The 19,117-nt window shown below is 39.6% G+C and overlaps 1 protein-coding gene across 1 annotated transcript in view; it reads left to right on the top strand.

The window, feature by feature from the left end:
• Positions 1–636: 636 nt before the first annotated feature.
• Positions 637–19,117, top strand: part of LOC140847594 (uncharacterized) — a 31,043-nt gene continuing 12,562 nt past the window's right edge. Inside the window, exons 1-6 of the mRNA XM_073228281.1 lie at positions 637–663; positions 2,335–2,769; positions 3,788–3,884; positions 4,508–4,611; positions 8,093–8,193; positions 12,156–12,285. Of these exons, the coding sequence (XP_073084382.1) occupies positions 637–663; positions 2,335–2,769; positions 3,788–3,884; positions 4,508–4,611; positions 8,093–8,193; positions 12,156–12,204 (813 nt within the window). The 3' untranslated portion in view covers positions 12,205–12,285. The remainder of the gene's footprint in view (positions 664–2,334; positions 2,770–3,787; positions 3,885–4,507; positions 4,612–8,092; positions 8,194–12,155; positions 12,286–19,117) is intronic.

Below are 19,117 nucleotides of genomic sequence, written 5' to 3'. Positions count from 1 at the left end.
TTATTTTTTAGCATAATGGAAATATTTCATAACATGGGAAAGGTCTAGCAGAAAGGAGTAGAGTTATCCAAACAATGAAATTAATTTTTATTTAATGGTAATCCCTGGATTCTAAAAAAAATTTGTTTTTGTAACCTTGGTTTAAGTAATTTTAAGCACCTGTAGGGGATGATCACTGTAGTATTTTCCAGATTATTCTTCTGTTATCTTCAAAATCCATTTGAATTAAAAACGCATTTAAAAAATTATTTAAAAATGATGGTCACTGAGGTTACTTAAGCAGGAATACAGAGAAACTGAGGCAGAGAGAGATAAAAGGATCTCCAGGAATGAAAGAATATTAATAGAACTGTGTGACCAATCCAAATGGAACTACATTTGCATTATAGGGGTACCAGAAGAAAAAGAGGGAGAAAAAGAGATAGGAAGTGTCTGTGCAGCTGAGGAGGCAAACAGTGAATCAGTGGCATCTTACTACACCGATGGACAGTGACTGCAATAGGTAAGGGGGTGGTCCCGATAATATGGGTGAATGTAGTAATCACATTGTTTCTTCATGTGAAACAATGATAAGAGTGCATATCAATAATACCTTAACTAAAAATTTTTAAAAAAATTATAGAAAAGCAAAAGGGAATGAACAAAGACATTGTTGACTATGTGGTAAGTGCTTTGAACGACTACATGAAACAATAACAATGCCTCATGGGTGGGATTTAAGATACAGTTAGAACAAAAATACGAGAAAATAATAGCATATAAATGGGGAAGAGAATGATCAAAGTTTAAGAACGCTTTGTTTTGTGAAGGAAGTTAAAGCATCACGATAACCTGAGATATTGTTGAGAATGCATGTTAAAATATCTATGATGCTGAATGTAGCTGGAGGGTATTATGCTCAGTGAAATAAGCCAGGCTGAGAACAAGTATCATGTGATTTCACTCATCTGTGGAGTATGAGAACAAAGGGAAAACTGAAGCAACAGGACAGCAGTAGTCTCACAGAACCCAAGAATGGACTATAGCAGTTACCAAAGGGCAAGGGGCTTGGGAGCGTGGGTGCGAAGGGAGTGAAAAGGGGGGAAAAGGGGCAATACAATAGCACACATAATATGGCCAGGGATGGGGGCACGGGGAGGGCAGGATACCTCACAGAAGACAAGTAGTGATTCTACAGCATATTACAGGGTTGAAAAACAGTGACTCTTATTGGGGTATGTGGCGGGGACTTGAGGATGGGGGGTTCTAGTAACCATAATGTTGCTCATGTAATTGTACATTAATCATACCAAAATAAAAAAATGAAAAAATAAAAAATAAAAATATCTATGGTGAGCTCTTGAAAAATAGACATACTGAATAGAACTTTCAAACTGAGACATGGAGAAAAGTGTCATGAGGAAATAGAAAAGGAATATTAATCTGAAAGGAAAGAATATTTTTCAAATAATATGACATAATAAGCACAAAATTATGTGATTAAAAATAAATCCAGTTAAGTTGGTAATTAGAGTACAAGAAATTAAATAAACGCATAACATAAAGAAAATGGTTGTCAGACAAGGGAACAAAAACAAACGTCAGCTCTATATTGTTTACAAGGGACACAAGAAAAGTTAAAGGGCAAAGAAGCTACTACTTCATGCCCACAAAGACAGTTAAGATGGTTAAAAAAAACCCACCAGGAACAGAAAAAATAAGTGTTGATAAGGATGTGGAGAATTTAGAACCCTCATACATTTCTGGTGGGAATGTAAAATGGGGCAGCGTCTTTGGAAAATAATTTGGCAGTTACTCAGAAAGTTAGACATAGCATACCATATGACCCAGGAATTCCATTACTACCTAGATTTGAAAACACTTATAGAAAAATGTGTTCATAGAAGCATTATTTATAACAGCCAAAAAGTGAAAACAACCGCATCAACTGATGAATGGATACACCACAAAGATGTTATATCCATAGCGTGAAATATTGTTCAGTCATAAAAAGGAATGAAGTATTGATACATCCGACAACATGGATAAACCCTAAAAACATTGTAAGTGAAAGAAGCAGACACAGAAGGTCACATATTGTATAATTTCTTTATATGAAATGTCTAGAAGAGATAAATACATAGAGACAGAAAATAGATTTAATTTTTTTCCTTCTATTTTCCACCGTCTAACTGTTGCGGACAGTCGGGGGCGGGGCTGCGCCCGAGCGACTCGCGCCCATTGGCCGGGAGGGCCGTCAGTCGATGGCGGGCAGCCACTGGGCGCAGATCGCTTAAGTCCGGCGGCTGCGTAGTAGCTGCAGGCGCCGCCGCCGTCTTATCCCCCAGTCAGTAGTGTCGCGAGCGCCGCCGGGAAAGGCAGCTTCCGCTGTTCCGTCCGTGCTTCGGTCCGGTCAGGAGCGGCCCGCACCGTCCAGTCCACGCAGCAGATGCGGACGGACCCGCGCCGTGCTCGGCTGCGCCGGCCTCCCGGCGCGCATGCGGGGGCGGTACCGGCCTCGGATCGCCGCCTCGCCCCTCCTCCGCTCTCCCGCGGCGGCCTGAGGGCGGCGATCGGCTCGGACTTGAGCCGCTGGCCCGGCCGGACTTCAGAGAGCTCAGCCGAGAAGCGGCTCCCGCTGCGACAGACCTGCAGTGGAGGGTCCAGAGCGGGCCCTGCTTCAGGGTGAAGGCGACAGCGACGGCTCTACGGGCTGAAAGGTACGTGGCCGCGGGGCGCGGCGGGACCCGGACGTGGCGCCGTAACCCCTGCCTCCGCCTGAGGGCGCGGGTGAGTTGGACGAGTGGGCGCTCCTGCGAGTGGCTTGGTGGGCAGCGCGTGGCCCGCGGGGTCGGGAAGCGGCCGACGCGGGTTGTGGGCTCGCGGGGTCCGCCCGGGGTCCGGAGGTCGAAGCATTCCGCCAGAGGAGCCGCCCGGGTAGGGAGGGAGCGGAGCAGATGCGCCCGGGGCAGACGTGCGAGCGGCCGTTGAAGTTCTCCGTGGCAGTTGGGGAGGGGCTCGCCGGAGCCGCTGCTTTTCCATCCGTCCGGGTGGTGAGGGCGGCTGCTCTCCACCCCGCGGCTCGCGTCGGCCCGGCCTAGGGCCGCAACGCCGACCTGGTCCCGCCGCCCGGGCCGTGGATGCAGGTGGAGGGGCCGCGCCGTGCCGCGCAGATGGGGAGGCCGGTGGGCGTTTTGCCGTGTGTGGATTTTCTCGGCGGGGGCCTCGAGGGTGAGGGCTGGCGAGCTGAGGTTCAAGTGTGACCCGGGGCGGGGCAGCGGGCGAGGGCCGCCTGGAGGCAGCGCCTTTAGAATTAAAAAATTTTTCGTGAGGTACCTCCCGTATTTTTTATTTGGGAATGAAGTTTCTTTACTTGGTATGGGAACTGACAGTGCATTTTCTTGTATTTAGAAATTCATATCTTACCGTCATTTCGGTTCGTAGTCTGCCACAGGGATTCTGAGACAGGGACCGTGGGTGTAGTCAGAGTAGGGTGAGGGCCTCTGGAAAAAGACCCTTTCCAAAACTCCGAATTAAACAATTCAGCAAAGTCAGAGTCACATGAATTCTCTCAAGTAAAATACCAAACTAGGAGTATAAGCATTCTTCCGTGAAGATTAGTTAAAACTAAAAAGCCAGGAGTAGCCTGGCCTGGAATGTTGGAACATTTCCCAGATAAGAAAATACCTCAGCATGGCCCAAGTCTGCATTGTGTCAATTAAATGAGGCTATTGTAAAATTTACTTTAGCCTGCGAAAAGGCCTAGTTTATCTTTAACTTTGCCCAGATGCTGCTTTTCCTCCTTCAGCCCCTAATCAAGTTATATATAACCTGGGCGATTAATATGTCAAGTAAACCCAGTCACAAACAACGTAGTAAGAGGCAGGAAGCATCCCATCTTAAAGGTAAGATTGCATTTGAACATCCAGGATGTTAACAGGTAGGATTCTTTTTTTGATTTATTAAGGTATTATTAAAACACACGCTTATGAAGGTTTCACATGAAAAAACAATGTGGTTGCTACATTCACCCATGTTGTCGGGTCCCCCTCTTACCTACTGCAGTCACTGTCCATCAGTGTAGTAAGATGCTATAGATTCTCTGTTTGCCAAGAAGTAAGATTCTTACCTTATTCCTTTTTTTACTACTTATTTTCTTTCCTTCTTTATTTTTAATTTTGATATCGTCCATGTACAATTACTTGAACATTATGGGTACTAGACTACCCCTATTATCAAGTTTCCCCCACATGCCCCATTATAGTCACTTTCCATCAGCATACTAAGAAACTGTAGAATCATTATTTGTATATACTGCCTTTCCCCAGTCCCCTCCGCACTACATTATGTGTGCTAATTGTAAAGCCCTATTTTCCCCCGTTTCCCTCCCTTCCCACCCATCCTCACCAGTCCCTTTCCCTTTGGAATTTGGGGGTGGAATTTGCAAGAGCAGTGCTGTTCCCTGGAGGTTCTATGACATCACAGTGGTGACTCTTTCCTAGTGACAGTGTGTGTTTGTTGATTGTAGCAGGTTCCCTCTTCAGAGCTTGGTGCCCTATTGTTGGGTATGATTTCCGTGAGGTGCGCGTGGACCACCTTGACAGGATCAGGAATATGGAAACCATATCCAAGGTACTGTGTGTTTCTTTTAATTTTGGTGTCAGTACTAAACAGTTACATGAGAAACATTATGGTTAATAGACTACCCCCATTATCAAGTCACCACCACATACCCCATGATGTCACTGTCTTTCCTCTCAATAATACGCTCTAGTATCTCTACTGGTCTTTGTGTTTTACTGCTTTTCCTGTGCTCCCCTCCCAGCCCACATTATGTGTGCTACTTGTAATGCCCAATTTTCCCCCTTATCCCTCTCTTCCCAACCATCCTCCACAGTCACTTTCCCTTTAGTAACCGTTAGTCCATTCTCAGCTTTGGCAAGGCTGCTTCTATCTTCTTCCTTCAGCTTTTTCTTTGTTCTAATACTCCACAGGAGAGTCAAATCATTTGATGCTTTTCTCTCTCTTTCTGGCTAATCTCAGTGAGCATAATACCCCCCAGCTTCATCCATGTTGTTGTAAATTGCAGCATTTGTTTTCTTCTTATGGCTTAGTAGTATTCCATTGTGTATTACCACATCTTCTTTATCCATTTGTCTACTCAATGGACACATCGGTTCTTTCCATTTCTTTTCTACTCTAAATAGTGCTGTGATAAACATAGGGGTGCATATGTCTTTTTCAACTGGGTTGCACCCTTTTTTTTTTCCTATTTCTACATTTATTATTGGTATCTACATATATATATATATATATACACATACATACATATATTTTTGGTGTTATCTACTATTCCACGAGGAACATTATGGTTACTAAACTCACCCCATAACCAAGTTTCCCCCAGATACCCCACTGCCCTCACTGTCCATGAGCGTGGTAAGATGCTTTGTTATTACTACTAGAGTTCTCTGTGTTTTGCAGTCTTCCCTGTGCACACCCCCACCTTCACATTATACACAGTAAAAACTACTCCCTTTCTTTCCCCTTCTCTTATCCCTGGGAAGGATGGGAATGGAGGGATAAGAGAAGGGAAAAGAAAGGGGGCAATTTTTCGTGTGTATAATGTGGGGGGGTACAGATTCCCAGCCTTCCACCCCAGTCCCTTTCCATTTGTTTACAGTTAGTCCATTCTTCGGTGCTGTGAGCCTGCTGCTCTTATGCTCCTTCAGTTTTTTCCTTGTTCTTGTAGTCCACAGATGAGAGATATTATTTAATATATATATATATAAGTATATATGTATGTATATATACACATATATGTATATGTAGGCCGGAACCACTAATGTTTGGTAAGGTGATGGAGCTTGAGCAGCTGTGCAGTGCCCGCCATCTGTGGCTGGACTTTACAAGAGCCGCACGGTTGCCTGGAGATACTGTGACATCACAGCAGTGGTGCCTCTCTCCTAGGGACAGAGTGTGTATGGTGATTGCAGCAGGTTCCCACTTCGGAGCTTGGTGCCGTAGCCTTGGGTATGAGTTTGGTGAGGTGCGCGCTGACCACCTTGACAGAATCAGGGAATATGGAAACCCTATCGAAGGTACTGTGTGTTTCTTTTAAGATGGTGTCAGTGCTAATCACTTACATCAAGAACATTATGGTTACTAGACACCCCCAGTATCAAGTCCCCACCACAGATCCCATGAGAGAGTCACTGTCTTTCAGCCCAGGAATATGCTGTAGAATCTCTACTGGTCTTTGTGTTTTTCTACCTTCCCCGTACTCCCCTGCCAGCCCACATTAGGGGCGCTACTCATCATGTCCAATTTTCCCCCTTTTCCTCCCTTCCCACCCACCTCCCACAGTCACTTTCCCTTTGGTGACCATCAATCCATTCTTTGGTTTCGCAAGGCTGCTTCTGTCTTGGTCGTTCAGTTTTTTCTTTCTTCTAATACTTCACAGGAGAGGGAAATCATTTGATGCATTTTTCTCTCTGTCTCAGTAATCTCACTGAGCATAATACCCTCTACCTTCATCCATGTTGTTGTAAATGATAGCATTTGTTTTCTTTTTAGGACTAAATAAAGTTCCATTGCATACATGTACTACATCTTCTTTATCCATTAGCCTAATTATGGACACATTGGTTCTTTCCATTTCTTTACTAGTCTAAATAGTGCTGTGATAAACATAGGGGTGCGTGTATGTTTTGCTTACTTATTTACCGCCTTCTGTTTTTTACTTTTTTATTTATTTACTTATTGATATATAAAAACATATATATATATATATATGTATTGTTTTCTTTTTGTCATTAATCTACTCTTACATGAGGAAATTTACGTTTCCTAGACTCCCCATCACCTAGCTTCCCCCAGTTACTCCTTTGCAGTCATTGTCCATTAATGTTGTATGATGCTGAAGAATCACTGCTTGTCTCCATTGTGTTGTACAGCCCTCCCTGTCCCAAACTCACATTATACATTCTAATCATAATGCCTGCTTTCTCCCTCACCCTTTTCCCTGCATTTCGAACCATCCACCCCAGTTTTTTTCAGTTTTGTAACTATTAGTACATTCTTGTGTTCTGTGAGTCTGCTTAAGTTTTTCTCCTACAGGTTTTTCTCTCTTCTTATTCTCCCCAGACGAGTGAAATAATTTGATACTCATCCTTCTCTGTCTGGCTTATTTCACTGGGCATTATACCCTCTAGCTCCATCCATGTTGTTGGAATTGGTAGAATTTTTTTTCTTCTTATGTCTGAATAATGTTCTTTTGTGTATGTGTACCACATTTTTTTTTAACTATTCATCCCCTGACGGACACATAACTTGGCTATTCCGAATATTGCTGTGCTAAACATAGGGGTGCATAGGTCTTTTCCAAACTGGGTTGCTGCATTCTTTTTTTGTACTCATTTATTCTATATTATGGTATCATTAATTTTTTTGTATTTTTATTTTTTATCTATATTTTGTTATTATTAATCAACTATTCCACGGAGAACATTATGGTTACTACACCCATCCCTTGACCAATTTCCCCCGAGATACAATATTGCACTCCCCGTCCATCAGCGTGATAAGATACTGTGGAATGACTACTAGTCTTCTCTGTGTTATACAGCCTACCCTGTGCTCCCCCACATTACACATGCTAAACAATGTCCCCTTTCTTTCCCCTTCCCTTATCCCTCCATTCCCACCCTTCCACCCCAGTCCCTTTTCCTTTGATTACTGTTAGTCCATTCTTGGATTCTGTGCGGCTGCAGCCCTTTTGCTCCTTCAGTTTTTTCTTTGTTGTTGTAGTCCCCAGATGGGAGAAATCTTTCATATATATGTGTGTGTGTGTATATCTATTTATCTATCTATCTATCTATCTATCTATCTATCTATCTATCTATCTATCTATATATACATACATACATATACCCACATATATACGTTGGCCAGAACCACTAATGTTTGCTTAGATGATGCAGCTTGCCATGGCTGGGCAGTCCCCACCATCTGTGAGTGGACTTTGCACGAGCCGCACTGTTGCCTGGAGATCCCATGACATCACAATGGTGCCTATTACCTAGTGACAGAGTATCTATGGTGATTGGAGCAGGTTCCCTCTTCAGAGCTTGGTGCCCTATCGTTGGGTATGATTTCAGTGAGGTGCGTGCCGGCCACCTTGACAGCATCAGGAATATGGAAACCATATCCAAGGTACTGTGTGTTTCTTTTAATTTTGGCATCAATACTAAACACTTAGATGAGGAACATTATAGTTACTAGACTCTCCCCATTATCCAGTGTCCACCACATACCCTGTGAGAGTCACTGTCTTTTATCCCAGTAATATGCTGTAGAATCACAACTGGTCTTTGTGTTATACTGCCTACTGCACACTCCCCTCCCCGCCCACATTATGTGTGCTACTCCAATGCTCAGTTTTCCCTCCTACCCTTCCTTACCACCCATCCTCCACAGTCACTTTCCCTTTGGTAACTGTTACACCATTCTTAGGTTTGGCGAGGCTGCTTCTGTCTTGTCCTTCAGTTTTTACTGTGTTTTAAGACCCCACAGGAGAGTGAAATCATGTGATGCATTTCTCTCTCTCTGTCTGCCTAATCTCACTGAGCATAATACGCTCTAGGTTCATCCGTGTTTTTGTAAATGGTCGCATTTGTTTTCTACTTATGGCTTAATAATATTCCATTGCATGGATGTAGCACGTCTTCTTTATCCATTAGTCTAATTATGGACACATTGGTTCTTTCCATTTCTTTTCTACACTGAATAGTGAGTGCTGTGATAAATATAGGGGGCCGTATGTCTTTTTCAAACAGGGTTGCTGCATTGTTTATTTGTTTATTTGTTTTTGTATCTTTGAGCTACAAATGCAAGAGCAAATTATGTTTACTAGACTGCCCTTCACCATGTTCCCGCCACATACCCCATTGCCGTCAGCGTTCATCAGCGTACTATGAAGCTGTTCTGTCAGTACTTGTCTTCTCTGTGTTGTACAACCATCACCATGCCGCCCAGCATTATACATGCTAATCATAATGCCCCCTTTCTTCCCTGCCCTTTGTCTCTCCATTCCCGCCATTACATCCCTGTCCCTTTCCCTTTTGTAACTATAAGTCCATTCTTGGGTTTTGTGCGTCTACTACTGTTTTCCTTTTTCAGTTTAATCTCTGTTTTTATACTCCCCATATCAGTGAAATCATTTGGTACTCTTCTTCACTGCTTGGCTAATTTTACTGAGCATAATACTCTTACCTCCTCCATCCATGTTGTTGGAAATGGTAGTGTTTACTTTGTCCTTATGGCTGAGTAATATTCTATTGTGTATGTGTACCACATTTTATCTATTCATCTCCTGATACGGACACTTAACTTGGCTTTTGTGAATAGTGCTGTTATAAACAAACTGGTGCATAGGTCTCTTCCAAACTGGGTTGCTGCATTTGTTTCTTTTTACTTATTTATTCTATATTTTGGTATCACTAATTTGTTTTCTATTTTCACTTGTTTGTTTATTTTTTTTATTATTAATATATTCCACGAGGAACACCATGGTTACTAGACTCTCCCCATCACCATGTGTCCACCAGATAACCCTTTGCCCTCACAGTCCAACAGCGTGTTAAGATGCTGTGAATGACTACTAGTCTTCTCTGTGTTGAACAGCTTTCCCTGTGCCCCGCCCCACACATTACACATGCTGAGCAATGCCCCCATTCTTTCACCTTCTCTTATCCCTCCATTCCCACCCGTCCACCCCAGTCCCCTAGTTACAGTTAGTCCATTCTTGTGTTCTGTGAGGCTGCTGCTCTTTTGCTCCTTCAGTTTATTCTTTGTTGTTGTAGTCCCCAGATGAGAGAAATCTTTGATATGTGTATATGTATATGTATATATGTATATGTATATGTATATATATATATGTATATGTAGGCTAGAACCACTACTGTTTGCTAAGATGATGCGTCTTGCCACGGCTGGGAAGTGCCTACCATGTGGGGGTGGGCTTTCCAAGAGAAGCTCTGTTGCCTGGAGATTCCATGACATCACAACATTCCATGCCATCACAGTGGTGCCACTTTCGTAAGGACAGATTGTCTATGGTGATTGGAGCAGGTTCCCTGTTCACAGCTTGGTGCCCTAGCCGGGGTTTGATTTCAGTGAAGTCTGCACCGACCCCCTTGACAGCATCAGGAACTTAGGAACCATATCCAAGGTACTGTGTGTTTCTTTTAATTTTGGTGTCAGTACTAAACAGTTACATGAGAAACATTACGGTTACTAGACTCCCCCCATTATCAAGTCCCCACCACATACCCCATGAGAGTCGCTGTCTTTCCTCCCAGTAATATGCTCTAGTGTCTCTACTGGTCTTAGTGTTTTACTGCCTTCCCTGTGCTCCCCTCCCAGCCCACATTATGTGTGCTACTTGTAATGCCCAATTTTCCCCCTCATACCTCCCTTCCCAACCTTCCTCCACAGTCACTTTCCTATTAGTAACCCTTAGTCCATTCTCAGCTTTGGCAAGGCTGCTTCTGTCTTGTTCCTTCAGCTTTTTCTTTGTTGTGATACTCCACGGGAGAGTGAAATCATTTGATGCATTTTTCTCTCTGTGTGCCTCATCTCACTGAGCATAATACCCTCTTGCTTCATCCATGTTGTTGTAAATGTTAGCGTTTGTTTTCTTCTTATGGCTGACTAATATTCCATTGCCTATCAGTACCCCATCTTCTTTATCCATTAGTCTAATTGTGAACACATCGGATCTTTCCATTTCTACTGTGAATAGTCTTGTGATAATCATAGGTGTGCATATGTGTTTTTCAAACTGGTTAACTGTCTTCCATTTTACTTATTAATTTATTGATATATACATACATGCATATTGTATATATATATATAAATATAAATATATATATATATATATATATATATATATATATATATATATATATATATATATATATATATATATATATATACACATATTTTGTTTTCTTGGTGTCATTAACCTACTTTTACATAAGGAAATTTATGTTTACTAGACTCTCCATCACCAAGTTTCCCCCAGTTATTCCATTGCCATCATTGTCCATCAATGCAGTATAAGATGCTCTAAAATGACTACTTGTCTCCACTGTGTTGTACAGCCGTCCTTGTGCCAAAACCACATTATACATGCTAATCATAATGCCTGCTTTCGCTCCCACCCTTATCCCTAAATTCCAACTCATCCACCTCAGTCTGTTTCCATTTTGTAACTATTAGTCCATTCTTGGGTTCTGTGAGTCTGCTAATGTTTTTCTCCTTCAGGTTTTTCTCTGTTCTTTACTCCCAATTGAGTGAAATGATTTCTTACTCATCATTCTCTGTCTGGCTCATTTCACTGAGCATAATACCCTCTAGCTCCATCCATGTTTTTGGAAATAGTAGTATGTATTTTCTTCTTATGGCTGAATAATATTATATTGTGTATATGTACTACATTTTGTTTAACTATTCATCTCCTCACATACAGTTAACTTGGCTATTGTGAATGGTGCTGTGATAAACATAGGGGTACCTAGATATTTTAAAAAGTGGCTTTCAGCATTTTTTATACTTATTTATTTTATATTTTGGTATCATTATTTTTTTCTATTGTTGCTTGTTTATTTATATTTTGGTTTCATTAATGTACTTCTCCATGAGGATCATTATGGTTACTAGTCTCTTGCTATCACCAAGTTCCCCCAAAATACCCCATTGAACTCGCTGTCCATCAGGGGGGTTAGATGATGTCCAATGACTACTAGTCTTCTCTGTGTCGTACAGCCTTCCCTGTGACCCGCCACACATTATACATCCTAAAGAATGCCTCCTTTCTTTCCCCTTCCCTTATCCCTGCATTCCCACCCATCTGCTCCTGTTCCATACTGTTTGGTTACTGTTAGTCCATTCTTGGGTACTGTGAGGCTGCTGCCCTTTTGCTCCTTCAGTAATTTCTTTGTTGTTGTAGTCCCCAGATGAGAGAAATCTTTGATATACATATATATGTGTGTGTGTGTGTGTGTGTGTGTGTTTACATATATATACACATATATGTATCTGAGGCTGGACTTTGCAAGAGAAGCACTGTTGCGTGGAGTTTCAATAACATCACAACAGTGCCTCTTTCGTAGGGACAGAGTGTGTACGGCAATTGGAGCACATTCCCACTTCATAGCTTGATGCCCTGGCTGGGGGTATGATTTCGGTGAGGTGCGCGCTGAGCACCTTGACAGCATCAGGAATATGGAAACCATATCCAAGGTACTGTTTTTTTCTTTTAATTTTGTTGTCAGTACTTAAGATTTACATGAGCCACATTATTTTTATTAGACTCCCCCCATTATCAAGTCCCCACCACATACCCCATGAGAGTCACTGTCTTTCAGCCCAGTAATATGCTGTAGAATCACTACTGGTCTTTGTGTTACACTGCCATCTCCGTGCTTCTCTCCCCGCCCGCGCTATGTGTGCTACTCGTAGTGCCCGATTTTCTCCCTTATCCCTTCCTTCCCACCCATCCTACACAGTCATTTTCCGTTTGGTAACCATTAGTCCATTCTTATGTGTGGCAAGGATGCTACTGTCTTGTTCCTTCAGTTTATTCTTTGTTCTAATACTCCACAGGAGAGTAAAATGATTCAATGCATTTCTCTCTCTGACTGGCTAATCTCACTGAGCATAATACCCTTTAGCTTCATCCATGTTGTTGTAAATGGTAGCATTTGTTTTCTTCTTATGGCTGAATAATATTCCATTGCTTATATGTACCACATGTTCTTTATCTATTACTCTAACTATGGATACATTGGTCCTTTCCATTTCTTTTCTATTCTAAGTAGTGCTGTAATAAACAAAGGGTGAATGTGTCTTTTACAAACTGGCTTGCTGCCTTTGTTTGTTTATCTATCTATCTATCTTACTTATTTGATTTTGTTATCGTTTACCACTCTTCCCAACAATGGTAGTATACATGTTTTTTTAGCTTAATATGGAATTAATAATTATCACCAATATAACTATATGAGGATCATGAAGGGTACCTTAATGAAGTGTATTAAAGTAGAAATCATAAAAAGTACTTTCTTATGTCATGAAGGGATTAAACTTGGACTCAATGGAAGATATCTGAAATATCCCATAATATTTGGTAATTATACACATTTCTTATAACACTGGACTATTATTCACTCACAAGAATCAATGCTGTACTGATACATGCTATGATATTCATGAACCTTGAGAATACTATACTAAGTGAAAGAATCTACACCCAAGAGGCCACCTATTATATGTTTCTATATTTATGAAATGTCCAGAATAGGCAAGTCTGTGGAGACCAAAGGTAGATTAGTAGTTACCAGGGGCTAGAGGAAGGAATATAGGGAATGACTTCTTATGGATACACATTTTTTGCAAGGTGATGAAAATGTTCTAGAATTAGATAATGGTGATGGTTATATATCTTTGTGAATATATTAAAATCCTCTGAATTATACACATAAAAAATAGAAACTAAACAAAAACCATGTTCTACTTTGCCGCAATTAGGTTCCTATCTATGTTAAATCTTTCTAAGTAAGCCATGAATTCCTCATGAGTCTGGTGTATTTGCCTGAACATATATGGTCAATAAAAATGTCTGCTGATGCTAATTGGGAATTGTTTTCATAATTAAACTTTAAGAAGCCTAAATCTACAGAGACAGTGTTCATTGTGAAGATCTCTGTGGAAGCCCAGTAAAGCATACTTCTTATTCCTACCCAACTTCTGAATAAACTAAAAAACAAAGGAAAAGAGTGGCAATAAATATGTCAACCTGAGAACTGTTAAAAACTAACCTGGTACAAGCAGCTTAGTGGGAGAGCATCTTAGCCTCAAAACTGGTACAAGCAGCTTAGTGGGAGAGCGTCTTAGCCTCAAATCTGGATCTCAGGACTTTGATAAAGTTATCTGTCCAGGCAGAGTGGCACTAAACTGAGTTGGTCTAGGGCAACAGGGCCCATGTACTTTCTTCAGAAAGGTGACTCTCAAGAAAAATAAGGGTAGGAATGAGCTAAACATGGCCAGTTTATTCTTTCCACGTTTTAAATATCAGGTAAGTCACATCACATACCATAGGAAGTAGAGGAATGAGTAAAGTGGTAGAGTGCTGTAGATAAGAGAGCAGAGCAGAAGAATAGAAACATCAGGAACTTTTTGTAAGACTTCTGTTTTAATAAAATGAGGGATTTCATGTGATAGAAGGTGTGAAATTGTCAGAAAGCTAGAGAAAATGTTAAAGTATTGGTTTAGATCTTTGTGAAAGCCCATTCTTTTCAGTTAGCCTTGTATCAAAATGTACTGTAGTAAACACCAAGAAACCAGTAAGTTTTAAAATCTGTGAATCAGTCTAAAAATCTGTAACTCAAAAAGGCTTTGCTTTTCAGTATGCCCTAGATCACAAAAGGCCATAGCAACTGGGATTTAGATTCTGGGATTAGTAATGCTCAAATACAGAATGATCAAATAGATATGACAAGGATATTGGTGAAAGTTCAAAGACATTGCCTTCACCCTACTGAAAGCAGTCAAGAACAAATGAAGCAAACTTGCCTCTACCCATCAGAAAGCTTTCCCAGCTGAACATATGAGATTATTCCAAATCACTGGCCTGGGTAGGGAGTTTATAAAATGAGTAAACAAATGAGAATATAACAGGAGCCCTTATTTAATTTTCATTAATACATGCATTTATAAGTATTTGTTCTATAAGTCTCTGTGTCACTTTAGGCTTTTCATTCATTCATTTATCTTCAGTATTTATTGAGACTCTCCTAAATGTCAGCCACTGTAGAGGTTTCCAGATACGGAATGGGGGCCAAAGTGGTAGCCTGACCTTCAGGGCACTTTACTCTAAAGGAGAAGACTATCACTTAATATTCATTTTAATATGTATTACAGAATTATTTTAGGTGCTAAGAAGGGAATTATAAAGGGCTGTGAGGGAAAATAGTCTGGATTTGAGTTCAAAGAAGGACTCTTTGAAGAGGGATGCATAGCTTGGTGAAAATAAGTCATTTTAATTATAGCCATTCTAGTGGATGTGTAGAGGTATCTCCTGTGGTTTTAAACTAATTTCTTTGATGAATAATAATCTTGAACATTTTTCATGGTGCTTTTGGGCATTTATCTTATTGTATGAAATGTCTGTTCCCATTCTTTGCCTGTTTTTGTTGAGATGTTTGTCTTTTTATTGAGTTATACTAGTTCTTAAATATTCTGGAAGTAGTTCTTTCTTTTTCAGATACATGTTTTGCAAAAATAATTTCTCTATTTGCTATGGTCTAAATGTTTGTGTCCCCTAGAATTCCTGTGTTAAAGTCCTGCTCCCCAAGATGCTGGTATTAGGAAGTAGAGCCTTTGGGAGGTGCTTACTTCATGAGGGTGCAGCCTTCATCAGTGAGATTAGTGTCTTGTAAGAGAGGCTCCAGAAAGATTCCCCAGAGCCTTTTACCATATGAGGATACAGTGTGAAGCTGCTAGGTATGAACCGGTAAGAGATCTCTCAACAAAACATTACCGTGGTGGCACCTTGATCTTGTTCTTTCCAGCATCTAGAACTGTGAGTGATAAATTTCTGTTCCTTAAAAGATACATAGTCTGTGGTATAGTTATAGCAACTCAAACAGACTAAGACACCATCTGTGGTGTATTTTCATTTTCTAAATGATAGCTTTGAAGAACATAAGTCTTAGTTTTAAAGTCAAATTATCATGTTTTCTTTTATGACCAGAGCTTTTTGCATTCTAATAAATCTTTGCCAATCCCAGGGCTGAAAAGAGTTCTTCTGGTGTTATCCTCCAAAAGTTTATAGTTTTAGTTCTTAATTTAGGTCTATGATCCATTTTAAGATGATTTTTCTATATGATGTGAAGGAGATTCATTTGTTTATCATATGTACATCCAGTTTTCCCAGCACCATTTGTTAAAAGCACAACACTTTCCCCACTAAAATATCTTAGCGACTTTATTGAAAATCAATTGATAATATATGTGTGGGTCTATTTTTGAGCTAATTAATCTGTTCCATTGATCTATATGTCTGTCCTTACATAAATACCACATTGTCTTGCTACTTTAGTTGCAGGGTGAGCCTTGAAATCAGGTAGTCTAAGTCCTCTACCTTTATTATTCCTTTTCAAAATTATTTTAGCTGTGCATTCCCATATAATTTTCAGAATCAGCTTGTCAGTCCTTATAAAACACCTGCAGGTGTTTTGCTTGGAACTGCATTGAATCTAAACCAAACTGGATAGCATTGGTGCTTTAAAAGAAACGAAATATTTGAATTCACAAACCTCCTCATGTACTTAGATATTCTTAAATTTTCTACAAAGTATTTTATGGTTTGGAGTGTACTGGTCTTACACATATTTTGATAAATTTACCTCCAAATGTTTATCTTATTATGTTACTGTAAAGGCAAATTTTAATTTCACTTCAAATCTTCCAGTGTTGGTATACAGAATTAGAATTGATTTTTGTAGTTTGATCTTTTACTCTGTAACACTGCTAATATTTATTATTTCTATAAATAAGGATACTTCTTCAATTCCAAACTGTATGCTTTTATTTTTTTTCTTGTCTCATGGCACTAGTTAGAATCTAAAAAAAGATACTGAACAGAAGTGAAAGCAGACATCCTTGCTTTCTGATGTCATGGGGGAAATGCTCAATCTTTTACCATCAGGTATGATGTCAGCTGTAGATTTATTACAAATGTATTTCACAGGTAGAGGAAATACTCTTCTACCCATACTTTGATGAAATTCTTTTGTGCTTAGTATCATTAATAGGTATTAGATCTTGTCAAATAGTTTTTCTGCATCTACTGAGAAAACCTTACCAGTTTTCCCCTTTTATTCTGTTAATATGGTGAACTACACTGATTGATTTTCAAATGACAAACCAAACTTGCATCCTGGTGTAACCCCTCCTTTTTCACAATGGATTAACCCATTTTATATATTGCCCAGTTTGACTTGCCTAATATTTCATTAGAGGGATTTTTGTCCATAATGCGTTAATTTTTTTCTGATTTCTTATAATGGGGCAATGCTAGGCTTATAAAAGAAAAGTGCTTCCCTGAGAAATATATTTGTAAATGACGCATCTGACAAGGGGTTAACATCCAAAATATATAAAGAACTCATATGCCTCAACACCCAAAAAGTAAATAATCTGATTAAAAAATGGGTAGAGGATATGAAGAGACCAATTCTCCAAAGAAGAAATTCAGATGGCCAACAGACACATGAAAAGATGCTCCACATCACTAATCATCAGGGAAATGCAAATTAAAACCACAATGATATATCGCCTCACATCATTAAGGATGGCCAGCATCGATAAGACTAAGAACAATAAATGCTGGTGAGGATGTGGAGAAAGGGGAACCCTCCTTCACTGCTGGTGGGAATGTAAATTAGTTCAACCATTGTGGAAAGCAGTATGGAGGTTCCTCAAAAAACAAAAAATAGAAATACCATATGACCCGGGAATCCCACTCTGTGCAATTTAGCCAAAGAGTACGAGTTCTCAGATTCAAAAAAGACACATGCACCCCTATGTTTATTGCAGCACTATTTACAATAGCCAAGAAATGGAAGCAACGTAAGTGTCTATCAGTAGATGAATGTATAAAGAAGATGTGGTACATACAGACAATGGAATATTATTCAGCCATAAGAAAGAAAGAAATCCTACCATTTGCAAGAACATGGATGGAGCTAGAAGGTATTGGTGCTCAGTGAAATAAGCCAGGTGGAGAAAGACAAGTACAAAATGATTCCCCTCATTTGTGGAGTATAACAATGAAGCAAAACTGAAGGAACAAAACACCAGCAGACTCACAGTCTCTATGAAGGGACTACAGGTTATCAAAGCGGGAGCTGTGTGGGAGGGTAGGGTGGGAGGGAGGAAGAAGGGGATTGAGGGGTTTATGTTTGGTACACATGGTGTGGGGGTTCTCGGGGAAGACAGAGTAGCACAGAGAAGTCAAATAGTGAATCTGTGGCATCTTACTACACTGATGCACAGTGACTGCAATGGGATATGGGTGGGGACTTGATGATACGGGTAAATGTAGTAACCCCATTGTTTTTTTCATGTGAAACCTTCATAAGAGTGTATATCAATAATACATTAATAAAAAATAAATAATAAAAAAAATAAAAGTGCCCTTATCCTCCTCTTAATTCCCTGAAAACAGTTTGTGTAGGATGGGTAGTATTTCTTCCTTAAATATAGAGAATCCAACAATGAAACCTTCTGGTCCTGGAATTTCTTTAATGAGGGTTTAAATTTATATTACTTAATAAACACAGATATATTCATATTTTATATTCATTTTTGAGCCTTTTAGCTAATTTTGTATCGTTCAAGTAATTTTTTCCATTAAAAATTTTATAATTTACTGATAAAATGTTTTGCAATATTTCGTTAATATAATTTGATGTCAGGAGGTTCTACAGTGATATCTCTTCTTCTAGTCTTCATTCTGATCATTTGTGTCTTTTCTTTCTCTCTTTTGATCAGTCTAACTAGAGTTTTACTAATTTTACCATTTTTTTCAACAACAAATGGTATTTGGCATTATGGATATTTTATATTATTTTCTCTGTTTCTATTTAATTGATTTCTGGTTTTATATGTATTATTTCCTTTTTTCTTTGTGCTTTTTGTTAACTCCTCCCCTTTTTTAGCTTCTTGTAAGGGAAATTTAGATAATTGATTTTTAATACTTCCTTTCTTCTAAAGCTATACATTTCCCATTAACTCTATTTTACCTGGATTCCAAAATATTTATATGTTGTATTAATTATTCAATGCAAAATATTTTCCAACTCTGCTTTAAAATTCCTGTTTGACTCATTGGTTACTTATAATTATTTTAATCATTTAATTTTCAAGTACATGGAGGTTTTTCAATTATCCTTTTATTATTGATTTCTAATTTAATTTTACTGAATCAAGGGTGAATATGTTATATAATTTTGAGCCTTACAAATGTATTAAGACTCACTCAATGGAGCGATATATGATTTGACTTGAT

The sequence above is a fragment of the Manis javanica genome, unplaced genomic scaffold (genome assembly GCF_040802235.1).
Source record: "Manis javanica isolate MJ-LG unplaced genomic scaffold, MJ_LKY HiC_scaffold_23, whole genome shotgun sequence".
Classification (NCBI taxonomy): Eukaryota; Metazoa; Chordata; class Mammalia; order Pholidota; family Manidae; genus Manis; species Manis javanica.
Note: the sequence above shows the minus strand (reverse complement) of the source record. Positions and strands in the feature narration are given on the sequence as shown.